The 15530-nt window shown below is 37.6% G+C and overlaps 1 protein-coding gene across 1 annotated transcript in view; it reads left to right on the top strand.

Moving 5' to 3' along the window:
• Positions 1 to 11625, top strand: part of LOC139308058 (uncharacterized) — a 65387-nt gene extending 53762 nt beyond the window's left edge. The window contains exons 10-15 of the mRNA XM_070931467.1: positions 1501 to 1584; positions 4612 to 4706; positions 6633 to 6693; positions 7765 to 7955; positions 9704 to 9797; positions 11379 to 11625. Coding sequence (XP_070787568.1) covers positions 1501 to 1584; positions 4612 to 4706; positions 6633 to 6693; positions 7765 to 7955; positions 9704 to 9797; positions 11379 to 11450 — 597 coding nt within the window. The 3' untranslated portion in view covers positions 11451 to 11625. The remainder of the gene's footprint in view (positions 1 to 1500; positions 1585 to 4611; positions 4707 to 6632; positions 6694 to 7764; positions 7956 to 9703; positions 9798 to 11378) is intronic.
• Positions 11626 to 15530: the final 3905 nt, after the last annotated feature.

A 15530-nucleotide genomic window follows, 5' to 3' on the forward strand; every position in this document is an offset into this window, starting at 1 on the left:
CAGTTACCAAGTGCCTGAATTGCGATCCCATGACTATGAAGGTGTGACAATAGCTGGAACTTCAAGAACAGATTGTAGGTACCACTTGTTCAGCACTGTTGCAACTTTCAGCAGTTGCTGAACAAATGTTCAGTAAACAAGGATACTTCTAAAAGGGAGGATGGAAGAAGTTGGCGAAGGTCTACTGGGGGTGGCAGGGCTGGCAGAGCACAAGGCTGGCAGAGTGCAAGGCAGCTGAAGTTAGGCTTGGCACTGGTGTGCCTATGACTTTGCATCATGAAGCTGGGCAGCATTCATTCCAATGGTAGTGCCAGCAATGTTGGGGCTGAAGTAGAGGTCTTGGGGTGGCAGCAGCTGGCTGAGACCAGCTTTACTTCAGCACTAAGTCTTAGGCCCTTCCCTCACTGAGGAGTGCCACTATGCAGGGTAGCCATAAAGAGAGAGATGTGGTAATAGGTGAATGGGAGAAATTCAAGAGGAGGCAGTCTTACCAAGGCTTTAGGCTTCAAGAACCAAGGTGGAAATGGCTTGGATCGAAGTGAATCATCACCTAACAACTGAGTGTGATCCGCTTAATGACAGCAATGGGGGCTGCTAGGATTGCTGTGGCTAAGTGATGTGATCACATGAGACTGAATTTTATGACCACATTGCTTAGCAACAGAAATTCCTGTCCCAATTACCATTATTAACCAAGGACTATCTGAATCTTTACAAAGGAGCATAATATTTAGCAATTTATGCATTCTCTGATCCTCTCTGGTTTGTGTGGTAATTTTGGGAGCTGCATCCCAATATGTCTGGAAGGTGCATGATTGGAGAAGGCTGATTTAGATCAACATGTTATATCCTATAAACCAAGTTTCCAAGAGCTAATTGTAACTAGGGCTCCAAGTCTGAATCAGGAAACTAGATCAGGACTCTAAATCTCTTTTTTCTCCCAAATTAAACTGGTGGAATTAAATACTGTATTCACAAAAAACACCAATTAATATGTCTTATTTGTCCCGCTGAGTCAATGGCCTGAATCTTTCCATCTTGGAACCCAAAAATATTCAAAGAAGGAGAAAGTTTAGTAACATAAGATTTATAAAATGTTCACTATGTAAATATCCAATAAATAAAACAGGATTTGTCATTTATTGTAAGTGCCAATTTTCATTTCGGCAAAAACAAGTACAGTAACATCAGTTCCCAAACCAGACAATAGTCTAGTATACAGTTAGCAAAACTTAAAAGTATTATTAAATGCAATACAGTAGGCGGCCAGATAATTTATCACCAGGCAGTGGTTTTTTACGCCTTTGATCATTATTGTATCATGTAATTAATTTTTATACTGCAATAAATTAATGCCAATAAAATCTACAGCTATATTTATGTGTTATAGGGAATAACCTGTTTTATGATTTGTTTATTATATGTTACAGAGGAACATGTCTTAAGGTTGATTGAAATTTTGTAGGAATTTTTAAAACCTCTCCTTCTCCCCCTCTGCAGTTCCTGCTTTCTGATGTGGGGAAAAAGCAAGGGGAGCCATTGAAATCTCAGCAGGTGGTGTGTTCTCCAGCTCTTCTTCACCAGGTTTGCATTGTCCTACCCCCCATCCTTCTATCCCCAAATTGTAACTGTGGGATGGAAGTGACTATGTTTGTATATATGCATGTGTACGCAGGTGGGGGCGGGGTTATTTATTTTTATTCTTCACCTGGAGAGAAGCCAAAGTTTTACAGTATGAAGAAGAATTTCTGAAGTTTCAAGATCAAGCTGAGAACTGAAAGGAAGCACTGCCTTTTATTATGATAATTTTGTAATGAAGGCTGGGTGGAAGGCGTCTACACAAGAAGGGTAGGCTACTGGGCCATCAGCTCCTCCCTGCCACAGAGATTCACAAGTCTTCTTTACTTAAGGTGATTAGAGAACTACAAAGTCAAGGGGAGGGGTAGGTTTCACACTCTTATCTGAAGCTCTTGGGACTTAACTGCTTTTTCAAGCTAGCTGTTCCCTCTGAGATGGCCATCTTTGAGTTGGGCATAGTACCATTAAAACTTTGCTATGAACAGCTCAAAATAGTGTCCTGCAAACATCCTTAAATCTACCTTTAACCCAGGTCTTTCAGCACTGATGAAAACAGGATACAGCAATTGATCCTACTGAGCTCTTACCTAAAGTAGAAAAATATAGCTCTGCTTGTAAAGAAGGCCAAAGGTCACTGAATTTTGGAGAAAGGTGCTTTTAGGAAGGTAACCTTAATCATACAGAGGCTGGCTCCAGGTTTGTGTCAACATTGTCTTTATTCAAAATGCCATTTCCCACTTGCATTTTATTCTATGGCCTTAGGCTGCAGGACGGTACAATCAAGCTTCCCAATCAATTATGCACAGCAGAGTTAGGTTGTTGGTTACCTCCCCGTTAGAGCTGTAAACCTTGCCTTACATTGGCTGCCTTTTTCTGTTCTTTTGAAATCTGTTCCATTGATTTTTAGAGCTTTTTTTTTTAAATGAACACTTTTTTCACATAGAATAGGAAAAGCAGATAAATTTGCTACCATAAAAGTAAGAGCCCACCATCATATTTAATGTTATGGAAGCATGGTCATATGGTTTTGTTGCACCAAAAATTGAAAATATTACAGTCTGGATGAATCAGTCATAATGTATGAAGGAATAGATTTTTACACTACGTTTATTAGTGATGCTAGAGACAATAGCAAAATACATTTATTTCTCATTATTGAAAGTTCTGTTAGATGGTCTGATCATTTTTATTCAATAAAGTGTTTAGAGCTAACATTAAAAAGGACAGAGCAGAACCTGGAAGGTGGTGGAACCAGAAGGAAATATATAACATACCTTTTTTATAAAGGTTCTGATCAATAATAATATGAAATAGTCCTAACAGATGTTACATAAGGACATGTTTGCTGTGGCATGAAATCTGTCTATTCTGATTAGTATCTATTTCAAGTTTTAAACTATAATTTTCTACTAGGTCACTGATATGCTAAATATGCTTCGAACATGGTTGTCATAGCTTCTTTATGTCAAAATAGTGAAAAGAAGAGGAGGGGGGGAAAGGAAGACATGTACTTAAAACACTACTTTAGAATATTCGCTACATCATATATTCCTTATAGTACTTTAAGGAGAGTCAATATTTTATTACTCTCACAGGGCACATGGAAGCCAAAGTTGGCTTCCTTCTGGTTCTCCACTTAATCTATGATTGAGGTAAGATTTCAACTGAACTCCTGAAAGTTTTGATAATCTATTAAGCAACATATTGAGATACTACAACCCATACAAACTAGCTTTATATATTTAATGTATACAAAAAAGCCTTTCTCAAATAACTTATTGAACTACCCTGTTTCCCCCAAAATAAGACATCCCCTGATAATAAGCCCTATCGGGCTTTTGAGCGCTTATTTCAGGGTTCAAAAAAATATAAGACAGGGTCGTATTTTCGGGGAATCACGGTAGTCATTACTTAATCTGATTATGTTAGAACATGTAAATAATATTCAAAATATATTGATAAGCTTAAAGAAATGGAATGAAAGTACAAGGATGAAATTCAACTTAGACATATGCATATTTCTTCACTTAGAAAAAAATAATATTGAATGCACAGATATAAGATGGGGAAATAGTGGCTTAGTAATAGTAATAGTAATTGTAACTGTGGAAAAGATCTTGGAATAGTTTCTGATTACAAATGGATGATGAGCTAGCAGTATTATATGACTTAAATGTACTTTTTTGTTGTATCAACAGAACTCATCTGACAAAAATAAAAACATAATTTTGTGTGTGTGTGTGTGTGTGTGTGTGTGTGTGTGTATGCACATACATATACATACATACATATATCCATACATACAAACCCCCCTCAAAGGACGGACTTGATGGACCACTAGGTCTTTTTTTTTGCTGTCAGTTTTCTATATTTCTAACTATAAATTCAAATAATAGGAAGTAATCATTCCACTTTATTCTTCTCTAGTCAGATCCCAATTTTTAGTACAGTTATTGACCCCACACTTTAAGAACAATTAAGGGAAATTGGACCAATTTGGACCAATGGAAACCATCAGGGGACTAGTCTTGTGGAGAGAGACTGACAGAGCTAAAAATGCCTTTGGGAAAGATGATGGTACTAGGTAGGAATGTGAGAGAGCTAGTAACTGAAAGGACATCACCTGGAACAAAATTAAAACTGCCTTTGATTCTAGAGTGCCTGGGATCATCTTTTTAAGTTAGGGAAAGGTAGATTTCAATGGAATGTTAGAAAGAGATTCCAAATAGTAAGTTTGACAATAGAGTAGGCGGGGACTTTCATTCATAAAATATGCTCCAGCAGAAGCTGGATTAGGATGCTTTCATCTGAATTTCTGCACTGCATGCCAATTATGGAAAAAGATCTAAATTGGACGTGGGGGAGTTGAGCAGTCATCAGGACAATAAAATGAATACATAAATGGTTTGAAATTGTCAGCTTCTTCTCAGTGCCCTATCTTCTCTCTAATAAATGGCATTAAGGTAAAGCCAGGGTTCCAGAAACAAATAGTCCGATTAGTGCAAATCTGACTCTTTTTTTTTTTTTTGACAGAAGGAATCAGATAAAAGAAGGAAGCATGAAATGCATCTTCATCGTCTGGATCATTTGTATTACTTTTCCCTTATCAAAATGGCACTGTCCAAGAGGTGAGTTATAATATGTGGCATTATTTATTTATTTATTTATTTATTTATTTATTGGTTCGATTTATATGCCGCCCTACTCCGGAGACTCAGGGCGGCTTACAATGCATTAAGCAATAACCTTCATACTTTTGTAAATACCTGCTTAGTAGGGCTTTCGCCCCTCCCCCCCCAAGCGGTGTTCTTTTTTATACAAAGTCAGCTTATTGCCCCCACAAACCGGGTCCTCATTTTACTTACCTCGAAAGGATGGAAGGCTGAGTCAACCTTGAGCCTGGTGAGATTTGAACTTGCAGTAATTGCAGGCAGCTGGTGCTAGTTAACAGCACTTTAGTCTGCTGCGCCACCAAGGCTCTATAATTATTAGAGCATTTCGCTTTGCTCTGTTTAATACAAATGTTTGTTACTGATTTTTAGAATCCATGCAAAGTTTCTAACATTATAGCTGGAGCTTTGAAAGAGCTTACTGGAGTGAAAGATTAAAAGATGATGAGGTGAATAGACACAATTACAGTAGCCATAGGTGCATCATTGGAAGACTTGAAGGGGTTCTTGTGGACAGGTCATCTTGGAAAAAAATATGTGGTCACTAAAAATCAATAATCTGGTGGCACATAATCAAGATGAAAGTACTTAAATATCTTAATTGCATTCATTGGAACCACACCTGGTTAGCCCTGGTCTAAAATGTTTCTCAGGAAGAGTTGACCAAGTAACATCAGACTTTTGCACCACTTTGGAACCAGAGATAAGTTGATCACTGTAACCCGATTATTGAAGTAGATTTCTGCACTTTCAAAGGTAGGAAGAGGAACATGTGTCTTGTCATGTCCATAGAATGTGGGGCTCATTGTATTCAGCAGACAGATAAATGAGAATACAGCAGCCTACAAATTGGCTCTAACAAATTTAAGAAAGCCGAATTGCAAGACTATCAAAGGAGGCATTTGTATGCATTTTATTCTTTTGGAGAGTGGGAGAAAGTAAAGATTTGATTGTATTAATATTATTATTATACATATTAAAACTTTGTTTTTTAAAAACATACCTGACATATCCAAATCGTGCTTAGAGAAGAACTGTGGTCTTTGAAATCAGTAGAAACAATGGTAGCATTAAGTTATTTTTGTATGTAATGTCACATCAACACTTGTTTTCTATATGCCATATTATAAATTGATTTATTCTACATTTATTTATTAGTATAGCTATGGAGAGGCTCATTTTATAGAGTTTGGTTTTCTTTGCATGAACCTGAAGGAAAAAAAATTACATGACATATTGGTTTAACCATACCAGCTATATTTAATATTATGTCTGCGGGAAATGAAAAGGGCCATTTGAAACATCCTTCCCAGATAAGAAAATATTTCACAGTGGAGAAAGTGAGTAATGTCTTAGCATAAGAACAGATGAAAATAATTATAAACAGCATCGTAACAGTGCTAGAATCAATAGTTCTTCTGATTTGTTTCACTTGTAATACATTTTCCCCCTTCGGCTTATCAAGAACATTATTAGATTTCTTTTTAAAAAGGTGAAATGAAAATTTAAAACTTGTTTGCATTGCATTAATTATATTTTCAGGATTCTTTAATATAAAAAATGATGCCAATGAGCTATTTTAAAAAATGTATAGAGGTACCTTGTACAGATGACACTGAGATTCTCGGCCAGTTTCAAATGTACTGACACCAATCTTTGGTGTCCTTATTTTCCTGGAACAATTGCTACTGAAGCAAGTTAGGAAGCATCTTGTCCTTTAAGGCAGGGGTCTCCAACCTTGGCAACTTTAAGAGTTGTGGACTTCAACTCCCAGAGTTGAAGTCCACAAGTCTTAAAGTTGCCAAGGTTGGAGATCCCTGCTTTAAGGAGATACTAGCTGTTTCTATTCTTAATTTGTTTTGTTTTTGGTTACTGTTGGAACAGGCTCCTAAAGCAAAATGATCAGTTTTCAGATGTCAGGAAAGGGCAAAGTGTCCATGATCTGGTTAGTATCAATCTTGTTCTCTCTGTGTTAAGATTTATATTTACATGTTTCCTGTAGCCATATTGTAGATCACGGGTGTCAAACTCGCGGTGTCATGTTGCCGTCACGTGACGTTTCCCAATGTTTTTCCCATTTACGGCGCTGGGGTGGGCGTGATCTATGCGTGACGCATCCAGCCCACGGGCCACCAGTTTTGACACCCCTATTGTAGATTATCATTAATATACATGCTTCCCAATGACTTTTGTTGTTGTTGTCTTTGATGTTAAATGAAATATAACAAATATAACAATATGATTTAGAAAAGCATTTCCAGAAATAAAATAACAGTGTATTAATGGGGATATTTTATATTCAGAATTTGGTTTTGAATATTCAAAAGCTCACCTGTCAACCATTTATATGCTAAGAGAAAGGTAAGAATGCTAATTTCTGATGAAGACATCAAACTAAAGCTTCCACCAGATGGTCTTCACAATTTTCTGTCTTTGACCATGCTTTTTGGAAGTCAGTATATTTTAAATTTGAGGTTATGTCTATATTTTCCAATCATGACAATGTGATCAATTATTCCAGGATAGCGGGCAGTTATAGTCTATACATCAGTGCCAATAATATTTTGAAAGTTTGGTAAAGGGTAAATTGTATGACTTGAAGATGCCTAGAGAGAAGGCTGTAATATAGTACTAGCAACAATAAATAAACTGGAAAGATATAGAGGCCTCCCTAAAAATTCAATTTTTTGGCGAACATAATATTGCTAACAACAACATGATTAGTATGATTTACATATTGTTATGAATTTTAAAAGCTACTTTATCTGATTTTTGTATATGATACTTTTTCATGATTTGCATCTTCCTATGGATGATATTATAAAAATTTAGCATTCATATATTTTTCATCATTGCACAAACCCATTGACAAAAGAATATCAAAACACAGATATTTCCTATAAAATGGCTACAACAAAAATTGTGTTAAATATTCAAGTTCACATTTAATAGGGTAAAATTGTTTCAAATGACTTTTTTTGGGGGGGGGAAACCCCTTTGTTTTTGTGATTTGAAGATGGAGTATTTGTTTCCAAATGGTCATGAACATTCCAGACTGAAATGCAATAAGATGGTAATAGAAGAAAACACAATTCCATGTTTAATTCATGCAAAGCAGCAAGAAATGCATCAGAAAGACTCTCCCAAAGTGCTCAGAATTCCAAAAGAAAAGAAAATGTTGTTGAAGCAAGAGAAACATGTTGATACGTAAGTTTTTTTTTGGCTTTAAGATTGCTGATTGGCCACATCCTGTTAATGGACCAATTTGGGAGAGGCAAAATTTAATAATCGTTTTATAGAATTTATTTGTAAAGCTCAATGCAAAAAATATCCATCTACCATTTTTAGAGAATCACTGCTGATGAAGATGCTGGATTTCATATGCTAGTGATTTGTTTATGAAACTGAACAAAATTACCTACCGTAATTTCTAAATTAGAAATGGTTTGAGTAAACCACACTATAGGTAAGACTGAGACTAATAGTTCTCATTTACTTGGGGATGGAAATTCTAAAGTTTGCTATTGTGTTTGCTCCAATATCTATTTACTGTATGCTGATTGACTTTAGCTTTTTGAATGTATCAGCAACACACAGGTAGTCTTTGACTTATGACCATTTATTCGGTCATAAGTTACAGGTGATGAAAATTCAGGTGCTTGACAGTCCACCTTCACTTACGACTGAAGGAGTGCTATATTTCCCCCTACCTGCCTATTTTCCTCCTGTCTATGCCATTTTGGTCCTCTATACTCCATGGCTTCTGTTGCCCGCCTGACTTTTGCCATCCTGTTGCTCCTGTTGTTGATCAAACAAGCCTGCTGTGGCCCTTCGTGAAGCAACTGCTGGTCACACAAGACTTTCTTCCCTAGGCCATCCATGACAGCTTCGTGGGAAGGATGGCCTCACGTGATCAATAGCTGTCTTGCAAAAGGCAGGGGGAGGTAGATGTCATCAGGAGTGGGAGCAAGAAGATGGGTGAAGGTCAGCTAGGTCTGTAGAGCGCAGGACAGAAAGGGCCTCACAGTCCAGGATGGCAAGGGTGACTCTGGGTTAGGATAGCTGAGGTTTCTCAGGATGCTGCAGCTTTGCAGTGCTCTGCAGGGGCTTCCTGGGGCCCTATGGCTTTTTGCCATGCTGTTAAGATGACTGAGGCTTCCAGGATTGGCTGTGGCTTTGCACTGTGGCTTGGGATTCAGAACTGTAGCATGCCAACATGCCTCTGAGCCCACAACATGGCAAGCAGCACTAAGTCTGTGTGGTTCAGAGGCTGCTAGGCATCCTGCAGGGCAAGGTGCAGAATGGCCCAAAGGGCAGAGGTAGGAAGGAGAAAGGTTAGTGGGGGGAGTTGGAGAAGGAACCAAGCCCAGAATGGCTTCAATTGGGATGAGTCCTCAGCAAATGACTGGTGGAATTTTTTAAACAATGGCAGTGGGGTGTGTCAAGATTGCCATTGCTAAGTGATGCAGTCATGTGACATCACGCCAGAGGTGGGTTTCAGCAGGTTCAGACCAGTTCTGGAGAACCGGTAGTGGAAAATTTGAGTAGTTTGGAGAACTGGTAGTAAAAATTCTGACTGGCCGTGCCCCCATCTATTCTCTGCCTCCCAAGTCCCAGCTGATCGGGAGGAAATGGGGATTTTGCAGTATCCTTCCCCTGGAGTGGGGAGGGAATGGAGATTTTACAGTAACCTTCCCCTGCCACGCCCACCAAGCCACACCCATAGAACCGGTAGTAAAAAATTTTGAAACCCGCCACTGCATCACACTGCATGACCACAACTCATAGCGATAGAAATTCTGGTCTTAGTTCTGTTCGTGAATTGAGGACTGCCTATTATGTAAAAACAGGGTGTCTAGTACACAAAATCTCAGTGCTGCTTTATATCATGACGCCATGATAAATGGATGATAACTGAAGATATAATTACTAATACAGCTATTGGTTTCCAACAGGATTGAAGATGAGAAATCATCTGCTGTTGGTGAGAAGGACATTATTGCTATGCCTTTATCTCTGGAAGATGTAGCCCTTTACCATCCTGTAATAGTAGGTTTTTTTCTTTTTTAATTTATTTTCTGTTTTTCATTATTTTATAATAATTCACAGGCCTACCAGGGGCACCTAAGTGCTCCCAGTGAGACAACTTTTCTAGGCTGGTGGCCTAGATATTTTGAAAGCATATACAAGTAGTCCTCGAGTTAAAACAGTTCATTTAGTGACCGTTCAAAGTTAAAACAGCACTGAAAAAAGTGACTTAATGACCATTTTTCACACTTAAGCCCATGTAGCATCCCCATGATCATGTAATCAAAATTCAGTTGCTTGGCAACTGGTTCATACTTATCACCATTGCTGTTTCCCAAGGTCATGTGATCCCCTTTTGCAATCTTCTGACAAACAAAACCAATGGGGAAGCCAGATTCACTTTACAACCATGTTACAAACCTATCCACGGCAGTAATTCCCTTAACAATCATGGCAAAGAAGGTGATAATTCATTTAACAAAATTCACTTAACTAATGCCTCACTTAGCAACAGAAATTATGGGGTCAATTGTGGTCATAAATTGAGGACTACCTGTACTGGATCTTCTCATAAATAGTTACTCCAGGACTTGTCAAGTCAGGGCTGCCCTGCTGGACATTAATCAAATAACACCCATTTAGAAGATAGGAAACAGGCAAAGTGGCTTCCTGCTTTAGTATCATCCTTAAATGCTTTCTATCACCTCATCTTATTTTGGGGGGGAGGTGTTGGTTCCTGAGGGGGCCTATTTTCAAACTGATAGTGGGCAATAGGCAGCCATCTTCCTTAAAATGGTTTTTTTTAAAGAATGCCCAAAGGCAATATTTTAAATTTGATTCCATTTTAAAATTATTTTTCTAAGAATAAAAGGAACAAGGGGATTGATAGATACCAAAGAAAATATCTTCAGGTGTACCTGCTGTCTACAGGTATTTGAGTTGGGGACATAATAATTGATGGTAAATAAATAAACATCATCTACTGGCAGCTGAGCTAACATCTGTGAGAGCCCAGAGTTGTATAATGGTTAAGAGGTTGGACTACAAATGGAGAAATCCACTTACAACTTCCGCTTCATTCCTGGAAACTCACTGGGTGACTTAGAGTCTCTTACTCTCTCTTAGCCCAAGCTCAGCCCCAACCAATTAACTGTTGGGGGAAAAAATTAGAGGTGGAAATGCTCTTTTGCCCTTGGGGTAAAGGCAAGAGATAAATGTAGCAATAATTAAATAAGTAAATATTCACTGTCTGCTCTCTGGCCATAGCTAGTTAGACAAGGAGCCAAGATGCTGGAAAAAGCCCCCTGCTTCTGCATTAACCCAGTCAGCATTTTCCTCCATACCCAAATCAGTCTGATATTGATATTTGGAAAGATTCTAAATCCTTCACAAAAGGATTGAAAACAAGGCAGCAATTACCAGAAGTGTGCATGGATATATCAAGAATAGAGGTTCATCGGATTAATCTTGATTTATTTTTTATTGGATAACTGCCTTATTAAATTGCTGGCAATACTATTTATGTATATTCTGATGTATTCACTGTTGTTTAAATCGAGGAAATACCTCTTGATGTACTAAAATATTTTTAATATTTTTTAGGAACCCAAGCAAATAGGCAAATATTGGACAAACTATGCTGGCAAAAATTCCTTCAATCATGAAAAATATTAATTAAATATTTGGTCCTGTGAAAATGTGCTATGAATACTTTGATCAACATGATTTATGACTGTATGTGTACTATATCCTTCTCATGCCACTCTTTCATTGCAATTCTCTAAATATGACTTTTTGATACACATTCGTTCTTACTAACTGTGAACAGTTTCACATTTTTAATTGTTCTGTTGCGCTCATGGTATTGCTCCGAGAACACCAATAGCTCTTTGTATTTTCCAGTAAACATACTTCAAATAAATTCCATTTTGTGCCAGCTGATACTCTAATTCAATACTCTTCATTCATTTTCATGAATGAAGCGAAAAACCCTTGAGTGAATGCGTTTCATTGACTCTCTACTCTTAAACATACTTTCTGGCCAGTGTATCCATATGCTAAGAATTCTCTCTCAGATATTTTATTAGCTCTGATGTTATTGCCTTCTCCACATCTTTGTGAGAGGTGATGAAAAACTTAACCAGGTTGGCTTGAATTCATGCCTCATAAGTACCATGTGGTCTTTTTCACATAAATTGATAGTTTTTGAACAGAGAGTTGTTAATACTCAGCAAACTGGTCAAAAGTACCATCCAGATTATCTGCTCTTGTTCTCAGGTCTGCTGGGTTGCTATAGCATGTGTGAGGTTGGATGGGGGCCAGCTCTTCGCTCCTATCCCTATTCTTGGATTTTTGAAAGCTGATTTGAGCTAAAAAGGACTTTACAGTTTACTAATTCTCCACTTTTCCTTTCTATGATTCATAAACATAAGAGGGGGTTTGGATCATGGATTAGACATCTTCGGTACATATCCTTCTTGCAACTAATCGCCTCTCCCTGCCTGGCTACTGTTTCAAGATTCTAAATTAATTTTAGTCCAGCTTCCCAGAGAACTACAAAATTCTGATGCTGGCATATACCGGTCTTCTTCAGTCTATGCATACTATAATCCCCATAGCATACAGATCTAACCATGGCAATATTGGAGTTTGTATTGCAATGTATAATGGGACATGGTGGCTCAGTGGCTAAGACACTGAGCTTGTTGATCGAAAGGTCAGCAGTTCAGCGGTTCAAATCTCTAGTGCCGCGTAATGGGGTGAGCTCCCATTATTTGTCCCAGCTTCTGCCAATCTAGCAGTTCGAAAGCATGTAAAAATACAAGTAGAAAAATAGGGACCACCTTTGGTGGGAAGGTAACAGCGTTCCGTGCGCCTTTGGAATTTAGTCATGCCGGCCACATGACCATGGAGACGTCTTTGGACAGCTCTGACTCTTCGGCTTTGAAACGGAGATGAGCACCGCCCCCTAGAGTCGGGAACAACTAGCACATATGTGCGAGGGGAATCTTTACTTTTACCTTTATTGCAATGTATTGGAACTTATATTAATATGTATGTTCCATGTCATTATCTAAATTCCTTTTGCCACCACAATTTATTCGTCTGTAAACTTTATAGATAAATAGCAACTCCCAGCTACAAAGAAACGAGCTAAGCTTTCTTGATTTGTTAATGGGAATGAAGTTTGATGACTGGGGTGGAAGAAATATCTACTCTCTGGGATTCCCCCCCCCTTACCTTCTGTTGTTTCTGCATTATAAAAGAACACAATAAAGAGAAATTATTTTTCTTAATTAACAAAATAAATCAATTTAAAATTATGTAATGAACAATTATTCATTTGGCTAAGAAACCCCATTCCCACTGCCTGCAATTCAGCCTAGAAAAGTATTACATATTTGTTAAATTATATGTTTAAAAAAATTAGAAAGTATTAGAGATTACATATTTTAACTTAAGAGTCTTAACCACTGCTATTGGGACTGTGTTCCATCATTTATTACTTATAATCTACTCCACTATTGTTCACCTACTATCATCCCTTTGTTGCTAATGTTCAGTTGAGTATTCTATTTAAATGCTTTTTTCCCCTTTCGGGCTAATTAATGCTTCTACCCCAATTTTCCAATAAAGGAAAAAAGTTGTTTTAGAAAGCTAAATGGCTATATTTGAGTATAATTGTGTGTATCATTTCTTACACTTCTTGGCCAAATTAAAATCCAGCTAAAATTTGTAGACAGCAAGCTGCTGTTCTGGTTCCATTGAATTACTGCCTTTCCAGCTATAACTAATTGCTGCTGTTGGAGGGCTGTATCATTGAGTTGTTTTTTATTTTTGTTGTTGGATTATGTAACAATTTCATCTTCATACTGAGTCTTGGATATCTTACCCAAGATGGTCAGATGTATTGCAGAATATTAATTCAAACCGTATAATCAAAATATGCATGCAAATCTCCCAGGATGATGTGACAATGATTAAAATAATCCGAAGTTTTGACTCAATGGTTCTCTCAGTGAAAATCTTGAATAGTAAACTTTTTGCACCTCTTTCATTTTTTTTGACTCGCATCAAATGGTATTTACTAGGTAGGAGTCCCAATAAAATAACATGCAATATAACATAACAAATTTGTTAAGAGATTAAAACCCATGTGAAAGAAAAGCTTCTCCCAGAAAGCTATTTCAGACTGCTGGCTTTTCTCCTCCCCCAGCTTTTTTTCCCCAATCTACGTTTGCGTAATCTTTCCATCAAATAAGCCTTTTAACTATTATGCAGCAGAGTTTGTGAACCTATTTTTTTCCAAAACAGCAACACTGGTGTCATCTGTTTGCACTACGCACTGATAAATGCAGAAAAAGAATCCTACTTTTCTTAAACTCTCCTTTATGAATATTTCTTAAGTAGCCCTTGAAAAAGAAGTCCTTCTCGGGAATACATCTGAAACCATCCCTAGATCCTAGAGATGTGTGAAGGTTTGGCAGTATATTGCCCTCCGGGTATGTTAAGTACTTTAAAACTTCCTGGCTGTTTCCTGTAATTAAAGCCTCACTTTCCCTGTTTTGCTCCCTGACTTTCCTGTTTCCACATCATCTAATTTGGTAGGTTGCCACTGTTCCAAGACTACCAAACTTCGCTCACCCCTCCCTCTCTACCACCCAGTAATCGGGAGCCAAGTTCATTTTGGCTTCATTTGGAGCAGGACAATGGAAATATATCGGTAGACAAACCCAAAAGGCATGGGTGTAAAAGCATGTGATTTTCATTGACAGTAACAAAAGGCAAACTTTTTTTCAACCTTCGGCTTTACATTGGTAGAAGGAGCAGTGAATGTGATTTAACTAAGAATCTAATGCCAACATCAGTGATAGAACAGCAATACACCAAACAAAAATTTAGCAAAGAGCACATGTAGATAAATTGCATCAACATAATAAGCAATCATCATCATCATTCAGTACTAAAGCTGTGAGTTATTTTCCAGCTCAGGAATGCATGTCGCTAATTTTAAAATTTCCAAAGATAAAATGTGATTATTTCTAGAAGCAGCATATATTCTGTTCCTCTTTTATCACACCAAGGTTTCATTCTACTACAGCAAGTTGTTAAACATTGGGGTGGGGGTGGGGAGAAGGGACTTCTGGGGTTCTCACACTTTGAAAAAGTTCTTAGAAGTGGAATCTTTCAACTACCCACTATGATAATGAATTATTTATGTGAGAGATTTAGAGTATTATAAGAGAATTTAACTGACAACTTCCTCCTGGGTGCTATTCAAGTTCTTAACATTAATGAGGCACCCTTTGGAAAGCAAGTGAGAAGTCATTTTTGGAATGCTGATTAAAAATGGTTCCTACAATCCTAAGGCATTTATCAAAATTAACAAAGGGTAATTCAAAAAGAATATATGCACAATTGGGTCACAACGTCTGAAGAATAAAGGCGATATTAAAGTTGTTAGAAATGTTTTGGAGTACATGGTTAAATGCTTGCAGCAACATTCATAAAGATTAAGCTCAGATTGTTAAAAAGACAGAGAAGGGTGTAAATGGCTGGAGTTCAGATACGAAGGAAGTGAGAAATGTTGTGTGACATAGATCAGTTAGACTTAAGCTTCTTCACACCATGTAGGTCTTGCAGAAGGAATATGCAACTTGCATATTCACAAATCATCTGTAACTGGGAGAACTTAGAACCAGAGCAACCAAGTTGTTCTCTTGATTCTAAATTCTTGGGCTTTTCCATTACCCA

Source organism: Pituophis catenifer, unplaced genomic scaffold, assembly GCF_029215685.1.
Source record: "Pituophis catenifer annectens isolate HBS135680 unplaced genomic scaffold, rPitCat1.0.hap2 SCAF_1, whole genome shotgun sequence".
In the NCBI taxonomy this organism is placed as follows: Eukaryota; Metazoa; Chordata; class Lepidosauria; order Squamata; family Colubridae; genus Pituophis; species Pituophis catenifer.